General features: G+C 32.3%; 1 protein-coding gene across 1 annotated transcript in view; it reads left to right on the top strand.

Annotated features, from left to right (window-relative positions):
• CCDC178 (coiled-coil domain containing 178) overlaps window positions 1-14,861 on the top strand; it is a 173,297-nt gene that overhangs the window by 50,173 nt on the left and 108,263 nt on the right. Inside the window, exons 16-18 of the mRNA XM_068672826.1 lie at window positions 303-416; window positions 4,318-4,463; window positions 6,952-7,111. Of these exons, the coding sequence (XP_068528927.1) occupies window positions 303-416; window positions 4,318-4,463; window positions 6,952-7,111 (420 nt within the window). The remainder of the gene's footprint in view (window positions 1-302; window positions 417-4,317; window positions 4,464-6,951; window positions 7,112-14,861) is intronic.

A 14,861-nucleotide genomic window follows, 5' to 3' on the forward strand; every position in this document is an offset into this window, starting at 1 on the left:
TAAAGACACATGGGAAGAAGAGTAAGCAGTGATATTTTGCTGTATATTTAATATTTATAGACACTGATAAATATTGCAAAGCTGCATTTTAGTTGTGGATTTTTCATTCAAAGTGTACAGTAAATAAACATACAAATAAGCATACTGTTGATGGAAAAATAGGGTTTTAGGGGTAAACAAAAATAAGCTTAAGCATGGTGACTGTTAAAGTATTTAACAACTAATGTATTATCTGAATTCTCTGGAATGAAAGACAATAACTTTTGAATACTAACACATCGCATTGTGAATGTTCTCTCCAGAAGCTTTCCTATTTAGATCGGAGACTACAAGAGCTAGATAAACAACAGGAGCAAACAGAACAACAACTGGAGAAAGAAAGAGCTATTCTGCTGAAACAATTAAAAGATATACAGGTGAATCATAAAGCTTTTATGTTTTTTTTGACATACATTTAATCTCAAAGTTTAGACCGTCATTTCTACACAATTGTTTTGGACCTATATACATACATATAGCGTACATACTGCTTTCAGTTTCTTGCTGTACTAACCTATGAGGTCCATAGCCTTGAGACAGGGTAAAGTACAAAGCAGAATTGATATTGGGGTCATTGAAAAGTCCTTTGCTTTCTTCATTTGCTGCACTGGCTCAGATTGCTTGAGGGGCTCTGGAAACACAATGAAGAAAATCAATAAAGGACGAAAAGGATTCTAGTGTAATAGAAAGTGCCTGCTGATTGCATGTTTGCTCAGCAGATGGCATCTTTTTGTAAATGATGGCTTGTATCTCCTGTATCAGATACTAAGCTGTATAATCCACTGAGGGAATTACTGAAATTCATTACTGAACACTATGCTGTATATAAATATGGATATAAGAATTACAAGAAACAAGCATTTTGTTTCTAAGAGTCTGTTCATTTTTATTACACTTCCATTTGTATATTGTATAAACCTAAGTTAGATATTACAGTCTCAAAGATGAGTCATATAGATTCAAAAAAAAAAAAAAAAAAGCTTTCACGTTGTTCAGAATAGAAATGTCATGAATCCAATAATTTCTACTGAAAAAACTCTGAGGCTTCCTATTTATGATAATCTTAAATTAGGGACTGAGGAATTAATTGATTCAATAGGTTTCTAAAATTGGCAGGGAAGACAGAATTTATACATCCATTTCTGTTAAAGACTGTGCTCTAGCTAACTGCAGGTTAACCAACATATCTTAGATTATGTGGAAATGACTCATGAATCAGCATACCAATATTCATTAATTCTACATTGTTGTTAAGTACAGTTCTTTTCTATACTTTTAAAAATTAATTTTAAAGCTGCCTTTCCTAGTAACTGTAAATAACTATCTCCATTAGTTGCTTTAGCAATATCTAAGTTAGTGTTCTGCGTAAGTGGAATAAAATAATGCACAAAGCCTATTTTGTGAGATCTCTAGAGTACTGAACGAGTAACAATACTTGGATACCTTAAATACTACATTTTTAGAGCCTGATGAAGTTCCTTGATTGTAGCAATTGAAGTTTCATAAGAGGAGGGCTTTATAAAAGCGTCTGTCACATTTTTAATAATAAATTACATTTCTAACTATGCTGGGGCACGCTATATTATTCTGTAATGTTACATTGTTTTTAAGGAAATTATTTAAAGATATATTCAGAGATTTTAATACTCTCTCAGGAATATGACATTGTCATGTTTAAAGCTTGTTCAGTGCTTGGCTTAAATGATTTTATGGAAGAAATGGCAATGATTCCACAGTATTCATAGTACAGGAGCAACATAGAGCCTCCAACTTCCAACTGATCAAGCAATTCACCCAGTCCTTCATAGTTTATCTGTCTTAGGACAAGATAAATCACACACTGGAGGCTACTGCATCTTACCATGGAATTTGAAGTGATTTAGTTTGTTCTGCTGACATTTAAATGTCTAAAAGCTGGATATCATGATAAGAGCATATGAATTCTACCTCATAATACACTGGTAGTCTAGTTCAGCAACTGAGAAGAATGATGAATGGTGTTCAGTTGATAACATCCCGGTGTCAAAAGACTCAGTCAACTTACGCAGGATGCTGGACTGTTATCCACTACAGAAAACCCTAAAGGGTGGATATTCAGTCCATCAATATTTAGATTACAGAATGTAGCATAACTCATTTTTATTTGTTTGTTCTAAAATCTGATTGCAAGTTCTCCGTCTTCTGTAATAAGTAACAGAATGTACTGAGTCAATGGCTATTATTACCTATGCTTGGAAGGTTTTCCAGTTCTTATCTGCCTTATCTGCTAAAAAATCCTGAAATGAGTACAGGATGTCAAAGTAACAAAACTCGTTTTCACTGGCAGTTTTGTTCTAACACAGACTTTTTTTATTTTTAATGAAACAGAATAATTAAAAACAAAAACAAAACAACTCATCATGACTTCTTTCTTTATATCTGACCCTCATACCTCAATCATTTTGGATTTCATAATTTGATTAAGTTTAAGGCCCAAACAAGTAATCTGCTCTGACATTCTATATATCACAGGCTACCACATTTCTTCACCCCTGATGCTGAGCCTAAAACTAATATGATTTTCCTCAGAGGTTTGAGACTCTCTATGGGCGGTTCAGTTGCACAGGGATTTGCATTAATTACCATATCTTCATTTTCCTTCTAATGATTCTATGTTTCTGCAGAAAACCTGAAATTTCCACCTAATCCTATACAGATGCATATTACACTTCAGAAAGTTCAGAGGCCTTAAAAATTTCATGTGCATGTGGTACCTCACACACTTCTGTGCTATGTGCTCACATCTGTTACAAAAGCTTTGGTTACTGGCTTTTTCAGCTACCTTTTAGGTATATTTTTATGAAGCACTTCATTTATAAGGAAAAAGATAATTAGACTATGCACCAGGCTACTGATTCAGAAAAATGGTGTGGCATCTAAAGAAAAAAAAATTAAAATACTGACCTTGATTTAAATACTGACGTGCATTCTTTGTCTACTAAGTTGTGATTTCTTAAAATTCTGTATTTATACGTGTGCATATGTAAATTATCTCTATATATGTGTATGTGTCCTTATAAAATAATCAAAAGGTATTTTCCTCCCTCTTACTTTAACTCATTTACATAGCGGCATACATCACATTAGTATGTGTTTCAAAATCTAATGCAGTAAGACCACTTTAGAAGTATCACCCAAATAGTAGACTTCCACCTGTTTAATACTATAGTACCACTACAGTGCTTGGTATTTGCCTTTTTCATTCGGAAGAAACTGCAGCTTTGTTTACCAGATACTGTTGTTATTGAAAGTAGTGTTTGCTTCTGTCATGAATCTTTCCTTTTTATTTTTTTATTCTTTTATTTTTATTTTTTGGTCCCGTAATTATCAGTCACTTTTGGAATGAAAAAAAAAAAAATTACAATTTAATATCCTTTCTGCAGAATAGGGAGTTTAGTGATTTTTTAATGTAATGTTTTTCAGCAGCTTAATGTCAGCATCTCTCTAAGAAGTTTTGTACTTGTAGAAGAGGAAGGTAGGCAGGAGTTCAGCAGTCTTGTCCTCTGTGCTTCAGTCCTCTTCTGTATGGAGTACAGGGAAACTACATTATGAAAAAAAAAAAATGGTATCCAAAAGAACAAAATTCTCTCTTTAAGCAACTAAATGAGTAATGCCAGTTTTCAGAGATAATGAGTAAACTGCATTCTGCCTCAAGTCAGTAGCATCTAAAAATACAATTTTTCCTGAAAGTTCATTTTTCTAGGTATCTGCCTAAAACACTTGTATTGTGTAAGCAATACAAAGCAATAAAAGTGGCCAGTTAAGACATTGACTCTGGATATGCTGAAATAAATAGGTCCAAACTTGGTCATATATGAAAATTTCTCCTTTTCACTGTCATTAACATTTTTGCTGTGCAAGCTACTGTTTATTTGAAAAAGTTTTATGAATCAGAGCAAAAACTAAAGACAATATGTATTTTATCAAGAAGGTGGCCTACAAACTTCCATTCATACATATACAACATAGGCAACTGCAAAAACAGAAGTGTCATAATAATATTTATGGATTTTTAGATGTGTGACAAATTGTAAGGCTACAACTGGATGTGCAAAATCATGCCCTAACAGACATGCAATTATTCCAGTTGCACTAAGTGTTTCAGCTCCCCCTCTAGAAGCAGTTCTGCTTCTTTGAGTATACAATTTCATGAACTGTTGTCCATAATCATATTCTTAAACTGCAGTATTGGGAAGTCTAGCCCTGCTAGTTTACATGCTACATATTTTTTAATTCCAGGAAAAAAAATCATTTGTTTCCAGTAAAATTGCTGAAAACTCTCACACTGTGGAAAATTTAAAAAATGAACTTAAAGAACTTGCTGTGTTACGGAACATGAAGCAAATGCAGGTGGAAAACACAGAAAAATCTTTTGTCGATTTACGGTAAGACCTCCCTCTTAAATGAACTTGTACAGGTAGTTTATTACTTTTAATAATTTTACTTATTACAATTAATACAGGTAGTTTTATTATTTTACAGTATTATTTCTAGGAAATATAATTCACTTTTCCTCAATAATTTGAAAGTTTTTGTGGGATTACTGCTTCAAGGTATTTGTAGAAGTTATTCATGATACATTATCTGCCTACCAAATTGAATTTTGTGTATCAGAATTACTTCTGGAAATCTAATAATATTCATGGTTAGTTGCATCCTTAATTAATGGAGAATTCCTTGCATCCTGTGTTTTCTCTAGTCTAAGAATTATGGACCTATGCTTATTGTGACTGATGAGTACTGAAAATAGTCTCAGAGGTCTCCATCCAACTGATAATGCAGACTACCTTCTAGGCCACTCAAGCCTTGGAGGGCCATGTATGTTGATTGCATAGCAGGCTTACTCTTTAAGGAGAAAGGTGAACCTGCCAGGCAATGTCAAAGAGAAAATAGCTTGGGCTGTTGAGTTGTGCAAGATTGCTAAATAATAAAAAAGCCATCCTGGTGCCATGATAATACAGCTCCTTCTCTGTCATCTCACTCACTTAATGTATTGTCAGTGTTGAAAGAACTTTGAGAGATTATTGCATTAAATTCTTGGCTGGGGAAAAAAAAGGTGTTTTTATAAGTACATTTTTATAGCTGTATATGTGGGACTGGATATGTTCTTTTGCAACTCTTGATTCAAACAGAATGATTTGGAGGCACTCAGTGTGCAGTGGAACTTACTAAACTTACTTCAAGAATTGAAGGCATCCTTCCACAATTGGAGATCTCTTCATATTTTCCTCATCTCTTCAGCCACTAGTTAGTAGTTTCATATCAATGAAATGCTGTATTTAGACTCACAGAAAAAAAAGTGATAAAGTCAATAAAAAGTGATAATGAGAGGTTATTCCAAAGGTTATTGCAAAATTTGGACTAACCTGCTAAACAAGGGAAAATTGTGTTGCAGGTATCCCACCTAGAAAGTGTTTTATACCAACGGCTTTGGAAAAAATTGTTTATGTACTCTTGGAAGAGATAAATATATGTCCTCATATATGAAGTTAAGAATGAACATGAAATACATTCACACATTCTATTTTTTTAAATCTCAGCGAAGTGTGGTGCTAATTTAAGGATGATGGACAAATCCTGTGAACTTGAGATCTGTGTTAGAAGCATGCTTAATTGGAACCCCTACCACTGATATGCATCAATTCACATACCATGTGAACCCAGTGAGAAGGAAATAAGGGTGGGAAGCAAGTTAAGGGGATGTGCTGGAGATTAGGAAGAGTGGAAGGGTGTTTCAGTGAAAAGAAACTCCAGGTAGTTTCTGCTGGATCACTTACTCAGCCCCTCTTTAAAGAGATTTTTGTAGGCACTGATTTAGAAGAGGCTTTAGATGCTCTAATTTTCTGCAAAGAGGGTTGTTTTGCTGCAAAAAGTCTCAGAAGAGACTGTGAGGAGGATATTGTGACCTCCAGAATTTAGAACTAAATCTAAAACCCTTAAATACCTTTTATGTAATAAGTTTTATGTAATAGATTTTTTTTTCCAGACTGTTAGATTTGTTTTAAAATTAGAAAATATTTTATTTTGGTATTAAAATAATTCTAAAGTAACACAACAAAGCCTGAATATTGGAAAAATTAGGCTTAAACTTGTCTATTGAGATTTTTCTTCTGTATGCACATGTGCACATTGTGATACAGTCTTTATTATGCAGCCAAGAGTTAAAAAGGCTCTAGTTTAGGTTACGTTGCAGAAAAATAATTAAATATACTTTTTGTTTGTTAGTTTTCGTTTAAATACTCTCCTTTCTAAAAGCATCAGAAGAACAAATCCAGGGAGAACAGAAATTTAGTAATTACTGGAAACCTGTGAAAAATGCTTTATTTTACTTATTTAATTCCTACAGATTAAAGAAACAATACTAGATAAGGACAGAAACATAAAAGAAATATACAGATGGTATGAAGCTCCCATTTCCAGTCCTAACAAGTAATAAAATAGTGGTTACCCAATATGTCACTGATCAGGAGCTCATTCTGGATCTCAGAATATCATTTTTCCAGAAGATATGGGAGTGAACCAGTCCATTCTTCAGAAAGTTATTTTTAAAAATGCAAGCTGTTCCTGAAAATTGTGAGACTTATGTATCGCAATAAACTCATTGGATAAGGAGACCTACTGTTAAGTAGAGTGTCTTTAAGTGGTATTTACAGTCATGATAAGCTCCATCTTGCAGCTGTTTGGTTTTTTTTTTTTTTTTCTCTGTTTTTTGTTTGTGAGCTTGTTTTTTTTTCTTTTACAGGGTAACATTATTTGTGAGAAGACCACCTATTTTATCTATTATAAAATTAAACATTAAGCATATAAATAAAGACTAAAATAGTGTAGCATAATCTTGATCACTTCACTGAATTTATTTTTTTTCTTTCAAAGGAAAAATTTAAGTGATGTGATGTATAAACAGCAAAATGTGCAGATATTATTTAATCATCTACAAGATGAGCTAGCAGAATATGAAAAAAGGTTCAAGCGTGAAGAAAAAACATATGAACAGTTGCTACAGACTAGAAAGAAAGATCTGAAGGATTCTGAAGTGAGTATTATCAGAGCTGGCTTTCTTTATGTGAGAACTGAAGCAACTATTTGGTTAGTTTTGGCTCTTTTTATATGTAAAAAGATACCAGTTTAATCAAAAGTTTGAAAATATTTCCAGTGAAATGAATTACTATTTTTCCATAGTAGACTTTTGTATTTCTGTGAATAAATAAATTATTTTAGGAGAATTATATAAAATGGTTCATTTACTTACATTTAATTTTTCATTAATGTTTAGGATTATTGTATGCTTTCTCTCCCCTATTTTTTCCCTTTGATTTGTAGTTACCTCTGTGAAGGAAAAGGATAAAAAAAAAGTCATTGCTTCTGCTGACTTGAAAATCCTTTCCTTTTCACCAAGTGTTCAATAACAAATAAAATCTCAGATAACTTTGACTAAGATCACCATCAGTAAGTTCCCATTCCTTTTTAATCACTTCCTTGTAAGAATATTGCTCAGTGCACGCAATTATCTTGATAGTGTAGCAGCCCAACTTTGGTCTTTTGGATAAAGCTGTTTCTGAACTGTCAGGAGTTACTACATAATAGGGCTCTTATCTAGATCTTAAATGCTGCAGTTGGTACTAGGAAGATGGGAGCCACACCTTATGTAGATATTAATGAGGAATCAGAGCCATTTGAAACAAAAATATAAAATACAGAGGAGTAAAAACTATCTGTGAAATCAGATGCAATACAGTTCTTCACATTGTTTTCTGCATTGGTTTCATATTTACTCTTTTCCTAAGAAAATGGAAAAATGCCTAGTTCTTTGTATGTAGTTTTCTTCATTTTTACATGAAAATAGAAATAAAAAGCTTTGTTTTCACTGAAGACATTCCAAGGTTAATATTTTTGCAATTGTAGCTTTTTGAAAAATAATTTAAATATTCACTTTTCATCTTGTATTCTTCACTTTTATGCCCACTTTGTACTTTTCTCAGTTGATTTAGAATAGATTAGGTAAATTAAGCTGCTCAATTACATTCTCTTTACTATTAACTTTTACTTCCTATGTCTAGTGTACTAACAGAGCTATGGTGCAATGCTGAAATTACAAAACCTCTGGGGAACTGAGAATATATTTTAGAAAATTATGTAAACATATCTACATTCTTGACTCTGAGTTATTGTCAATGGTGCTAGATGATGCAAAGTGTTCTACAGTGATACCAAATCTAAGTTCTTTCATGCTAGTGAGAACTTTTAGACTGATTTTTATTTTGTCTTAGCACTGCATCACATAATATTCTGTTGCAAATGTATTTTGCTTTATCTCTCAAAATCTGTACTCAGGGTTTGAAAGAAAGGGAAATAGTAATGAGAACTTATATTTTTTTATTTTTGTATTTTTTAATAGAGATTGCTACTTTATTACTTTTCACTGTGATATTGGCCCTGTCAGAATAACATAACTGTCTCCTGTCTTGTGCTAAATTAATTCTAAGGTCAAAATTACCTGCTGGTATGTCAACTTGCTTATCTTCACCCTGTAAGGTTTTTTGGAGAGGTAGATTTTTATCTCCTTCGCTACAACACCAATATTTGTTTTTCCTAATGTTTTCTGTTTCATCCTGTCTTCTCTTTACTCCCACTTTCCCTTGACGCTGAGTTGTGGGTATTATATGAAGAGCACTTAACAGTATTTCTTTATTAAAGTAATGTTGGGGTAATGAGATTATGCCAAGATTTTGGTGGTTAAATGTAAGTAGTAATATTTTGATGCATGCTTGAAAGCCTGTTTTCGTTTTTACTGGAATGCATTGCTGGTCTCTGTGATGACATCTCTCCATTTAGGCATGCAGCCGAAATGGAGGCACACGCTGTTACCCTTTGACAATTTACTCTGTTATTACCTCATCATTTTAATGTCATTCTTCATTATTTTTATATGAAATGCAGATAAAAGCATTTGTTCACAACTTCTATAAAACCCAACCCCACTAATCCACTTAAAAATGTTTAGAAGTATTAAGAAATTTTAAAAGTATAATTCCTATATACATAGGTATATATATATTATATATAATATAATATATATTATTATATAATAATTTATATATCATTATATAATAATATATATTATATATCAATAATATATATAATATATATATTTATTATATTAATACTAATATTAATTGTATTAATATAATATATTATACAATTATTAACAATATAATAATTAATAAATTATATTAATATATTCATTATATTAATATATATTAATATAATAAATAATAAAATAATATAATATAATTATATAATTATAATATATATTATATATAATAAATTATATAATGTTATATAATATATATATATTATATAATATTATATTATAAAATATTGTTAAAATATTATATATAATATTATATATATATACACCTGTACTATAGATACTATACATAGTTATACATACATACTATATAGTTATACTATACATACGTATACATATATTACATTAGAAATCTCTTTCTCTCTCTCGCTCCTAACATTTAGTTCATTTACTCTCACTTTCTTAGTAGTCATGAAACTAAACTGGAAGCAATAACACCAGCAAAGCCTTCAGTACCTTATGGACAATCAAAAAATTTCAACAGGGACTTCAGTGTTTATTACCCAACAGAAATGAGCAGAAGGCCTAGTACCAGTGAGTGGAGAAGTGTGATAGGACATTGGAACTAGCATTTATAGGTAATTCAGTAAAAATCCAAGTAAATTCTGGCAGCTTCTTCAAGGAGGCTATACATGATCTGTAAAATTTGGACCATTTCTTTAGAAGGATGGCTAATGTGGCTACCTTGAAATTTTCACTTGGACAGCTTTCAGAATTTTTTGCTGACGGTAAAAATCAAATAATCTAAGCTGCTAGATAAAGTCTATTACCTAGCCTATTGTAAAGACATATTTTCTTATTTAGTGGGTTGAGTGAAAAAACATTTCAATTCTGTTTTTTGGATAAAACTATTTCTATATAAGTTCCAACTTCAGATAATGTAGTACAATGATTATGAGGCTTTCTTAGCTAGAGTCTGGAGATGTAAACTGGTTTGCTGAAGTAGTAAAGGAGCATATGTTCTAGTTCAGTTTTCACAGTCTTTGTGTCTCTAGGTCTGAATATAGGTGAGGCCATTCAATCCCCTGCTTGTAGATAATGTAGTTAGACAAGACAGTGCCTATTTCTAAGGTCAGATATGGGTAGCTGAAAAAGCAGCCCTCATAAGATTAGCCCACATGAGGAGAATACAAACAAACTACACCAAAAAAGCAATACCCCAATTTCTGGAATACGGTATATAGAAGGCAGGTTCAAGAGTTTCTGATGTAGGGCATCTAGAAACACTAGTCAGATATAGTACTGAATGAGAATCACCTGTCCTGATAGGTCAAAAAAATATAATACTTTGCTCCAAGTGTCATGAAGTGCAAAAACTGAAAGGAGATGTTTTCTAAATAGGCTATGGATATACATGGTAACATCATATGTTTTCAAAGGCAAGGTGAAAACAAAACCCCAAGCAACTCAACATGAACTGTATCATTTAATCTGGGAGAATCACTGTTAGATGTTTTGTCTGATTCAGGAAAAGAAAACAATCTTTTGACTCTGAAAATTGAATGGATTGGTAGTTCCTTCAATTTAGGGAGAAATACAGATGTTTGTGTCAATACAAAATGTTAGAGGTACACAGCTGACCATACCATTTCAAGCTTAGAATTATCAATCATCTTCATTATCTTGCTTATAAGATGGACAGGTATGAGCCCTCACACCTTATGCAGACAAGAATGATGCAGTAAGGAATGGAAAGACTAGGAAGACTGAAAAATCCAGTCTGAGATCTATGCAAAGGTCCAATTCAGTGTCCTTTTTGTGCTGACTTTTAGATTTTGTGAAGGTAAATAAAAGCCAGTAAGCGAGAACAAGAGGAAAGAAAAACTTCTTGCCAAGAAGGGTTTCAATGGCTTGAAAAAAAAAAGGTATAGACATCTTTCTTTGAGCAAGAGGCCTCTTTCCTCTGGAGACTAGATGGTACTGTTATATCCATAAAAACAATCTCTTACGAAGAGACAAACTGGACACAAACTAGGTGAGAAATTTGATGAGAAATCTAACGGCCCTTGTTGCCATCACTGTGAAGGAAAATGGAGTTGAAGAATGGTTTTGCTAAGGGAGAAGCTGCATAAAAAACTAGTGGCCTTAGCAAAGATCCTGACAGAGAAAGAAATTTTTTTGAGGAGATTCCTGTGGAGCACTGAGGGATGGAAGTAGTCTTTTCATGACCAGGATTAAATAGGATGAAAAGCTGTGTGCCTGGTTCTTGTAGGAATACACATTGTGTGGTTTGGCTGGAGAGCTGAGTCACTGCTTTTGCAGACCTCCTTGACTTTGTCTTATCACAGGAAAGAGTGCTGCCAAAAGATAGGACTGTGACACATGAATGTAACAAATGTCACAGCTAAATGCAAGGTGTGACTTTTGTTTTACTGATGTGCATGCTACTAAATGTGGTGAAATTTACATGTATAATGATGAAGTCATACCTTACAGGCATATTTTATCACTTTGCTATTTGTAACTACTCTTATAGCGTCTCATTACCTTATGTTCTACAGAGAGAGTACGGTCCCCAAACTATCACATTGCCATTTGGTTCAGTGCTGATATGCGTGGTATTAAATGCACAGATAAGAATTCTTTGACATAACAATTCATAATGAGTATTGGATCACGTTCAGAATGATTATGTTGTGCCTTGTTTTCTTAACCTGAAAACAAGCCTGCTTGTTCTTATTTTCTGCCGCTAATGTGATTATTGTACTTGCAGTTAAAGTAACTGTAAAAATGATTACTGTGGTTTTTGAAGATTGAGCAAGACATTTTGAATGACCAAAACTCATTTGAAATGTGAAAATTTGACCTAATTAGTATTTGCTATTGTATACACGATGAAAGGCAGGTGTATAAATCTTGAAATTCATACATCTACCTATACAGACTTATACTTTTGATAAATGCATTCAATTTTGTTATCCAAAGCATTAACAGAAATACTGATACTTTGAAGTTCTTTTGGCTTTGAAATATTAGCAGTATCAGAACTTCCTCATTCTATTAATTAACATTAGTTTTCTGCAAAAATACCCCTACCACCTAATAACATTTCTAGATTTTCTATGAATTTATTTAACTGAAGGATGATACTGGATATAAGAAGATGATGGTAAATAGGTATTTCTAGCACTGTACTTTAACATTGTACCAGCTTCAGAAATGTTTCATCATAAACTAAAAGTGAATTTCTCAGATATATAGAAGGGCACTTTGAAATTCCTTTACTGGAATGACAATATTTTTTCCTTTGTCACAATGCAGAAAGCTTAAAATTAAGGGAATATGTGCTTTTTTTTTTTTTTTTTTTTTTTACTTCAAATTTTATAGATATTAAAATAAGTTTTTAATCAGTTATTATTTAAAAAAATGTTTAGTCTGCAAATGTTTGATCAGAATGTTTGACCCTAACTTTAATGCTTTTCATTTTAAAACAAATCACCATGTTCCTGTGAACACTTTTTAATAGAAAAACACCTTCCATCTGAGAAATAATATATCAGAAAATCCCTGACTGGTCCTAACACCTAGTCATGATATGTTAGATAACATGATATAGTCATGTTATTTCATCATTTATTGATAGTATTACTAATGAAATAATCTACAAAATGGCATATTTCAGAAGGTATTATGATAATAATATGAAAACAGAAATATGATAATATACTGTTGGAAGTTGAATTAAGAAATAGAGAAAAACAAAGTTAGATCCAAAGGGCTGTTTATCCTCATGGTATTAGATAAAATCCACTGGGTGTCTTTTATCATTTACTTTTCATTTATTTAGGTCATCTTTTCTTCTAGTCATTGTTTTCGGTCTTGCTGCACTAATACCTTCAAATCAGTTTCCACCTCTTATTTTCAAAAATACTGTTAATCAATATTAATGTTACTGAAGAGCTTTGTTGCAGCGTATCCATGTAAATGTAAGAGTTATATTTGAAGATATATGGTGAAAGAGTGTTTTTTTTGTTGTTGTTGTTGTTGTTGTTGTTTGTTTGTTTTTAATACCTAGAGAGCCATTGCTCCCTTTAGGCTATTCTATGTGTGTGAGGGATAAGGACAATAAGTAGTCTGGCTATAAAATTGTCTTTAATTAGTTGACTGAGTGGCTTCCAACAGTGTGCTACACTGGTATGTAGGACTCCCATGTTACAAGATAGACTTTTGAATCTTACTCCATGCTCCTGGGTAGGCTTAGCATATCAACTTACATACTGTCCTGTGGGAAGTGCTGTCAGTATTACCCAAATAACCATCCCACTGATTTTATTTGCTCACAGGGAAGCCATGTACTTCCCTTCTGAGGAATATACATAGCCAGAGGTTGGGTGCCATGATAGTAATGACATTCTCAGTGAAAATCAAAGGGATATAAAAATGTAAGGTTAACAGAATTTTTAAAGGATAGTTTTCTGCTTCTTCATTCAAAAATAAGTCATATACATAATAATTACAAGCAAATTACCCCTCTCTGTATTTTAAGACATTGTCAATTGGAACAATTATAACACTCTAAAAGTTATTTAGAAAATTAAAACAATTATTGGTTAATCTTTCTATGGGCACAAAGGGTTTTTCAAAGATTATAATCCAGTTTTGATTATGATTTCTTCACTCATAGTACTTCAGAAATATTTTGATCTTTGCCAAGGGTGCTGTTCTAATTTGGAAAAAAAAAATCCTTTTTGCATTTTCTATTATGAATGTTGGAATAAAAAATGTTTTTCACCATTTGTTTCATGTAACTTCTAGAACAAGCCTGAAACATGCATATTAAAAAAAAAAACAAACAAACAAAAAAACAAACAAAAAAACTGAAAATGCAACTGCATGGAATAGTAAAAGGATGTGTGTAGCCTTGGAAGATGAGGAATTCCATGAAAAAGTTCAGTCTTATAAACTTTTGAAAGTTGCATTCTGGGCATATTATTAAGATAGAGTTTTCAGTGCTAGAATTCTTTCCATGTCATTCCTTTTTTTTTTTTTTTTCCATAGTGTCACAAATTTCAGAATATGGTAATAAGCACTAGGTGATGCTTGTTTCATAATATCTTAAGTGGGTGTGCTGCGCTGTTTTCTTAGGGTGAAGTAAGCATTTATACTTCTATCAACATAAGTTCTTAAAATAACTTTATTCATTTTCAACTCAAAAAAAAAAAAAAAAAAAAAGGAACAAAAAAACCCCACAACATTAAGTATGCAGTTCTGTCAGTTGAAAAAAGAAATGTTGGACTGTTTTTCTTGTCCTGCTGTCTCAATGCCTTCACTGATAAAATTTTGTATTTCTTGTTGAGCATGCCAAAAAATATGCAAGGTCTCCAGTGTGGTGAAAGCAAGTGTTGAGATTTTTATATTTAGGTCCATTTCCTTTTGGGTTTTAATTTATTGGTGCCTGTTATTAGTTAATTCTAAGGACTGAATTTTGACTGGTTTGTGCTTAGGGTTCCTTTAGGACTTCTAGGACTTAGTCCCTTTAGGGACTAGAGTCCCATTAGGAGTCTTCATAAACCACTGTGTGTCAGTTCAGCTGCAAGCTTGTGCATACTTGAACTATTTAATTGTTACTGAATTCCTTGAGCAAGTATATTGTGCGAGGTTGCTACCTTCTTTACTATATTTTTGTAATTGAGAT

This window comes from Anas acuta, chromosome 2 (assembly GCF_963932015.1).
Source record: "Anas acuta chromosome 2, bAnaAcu1.1, whole genome shotgun sequence".
Classification (NCBI taxonomy): domain Eukaryota; kingdom Metazoa; phylum Chordata; class Aves; order Anseriformes; family Anatidae; genus Anas; species Anas acuta.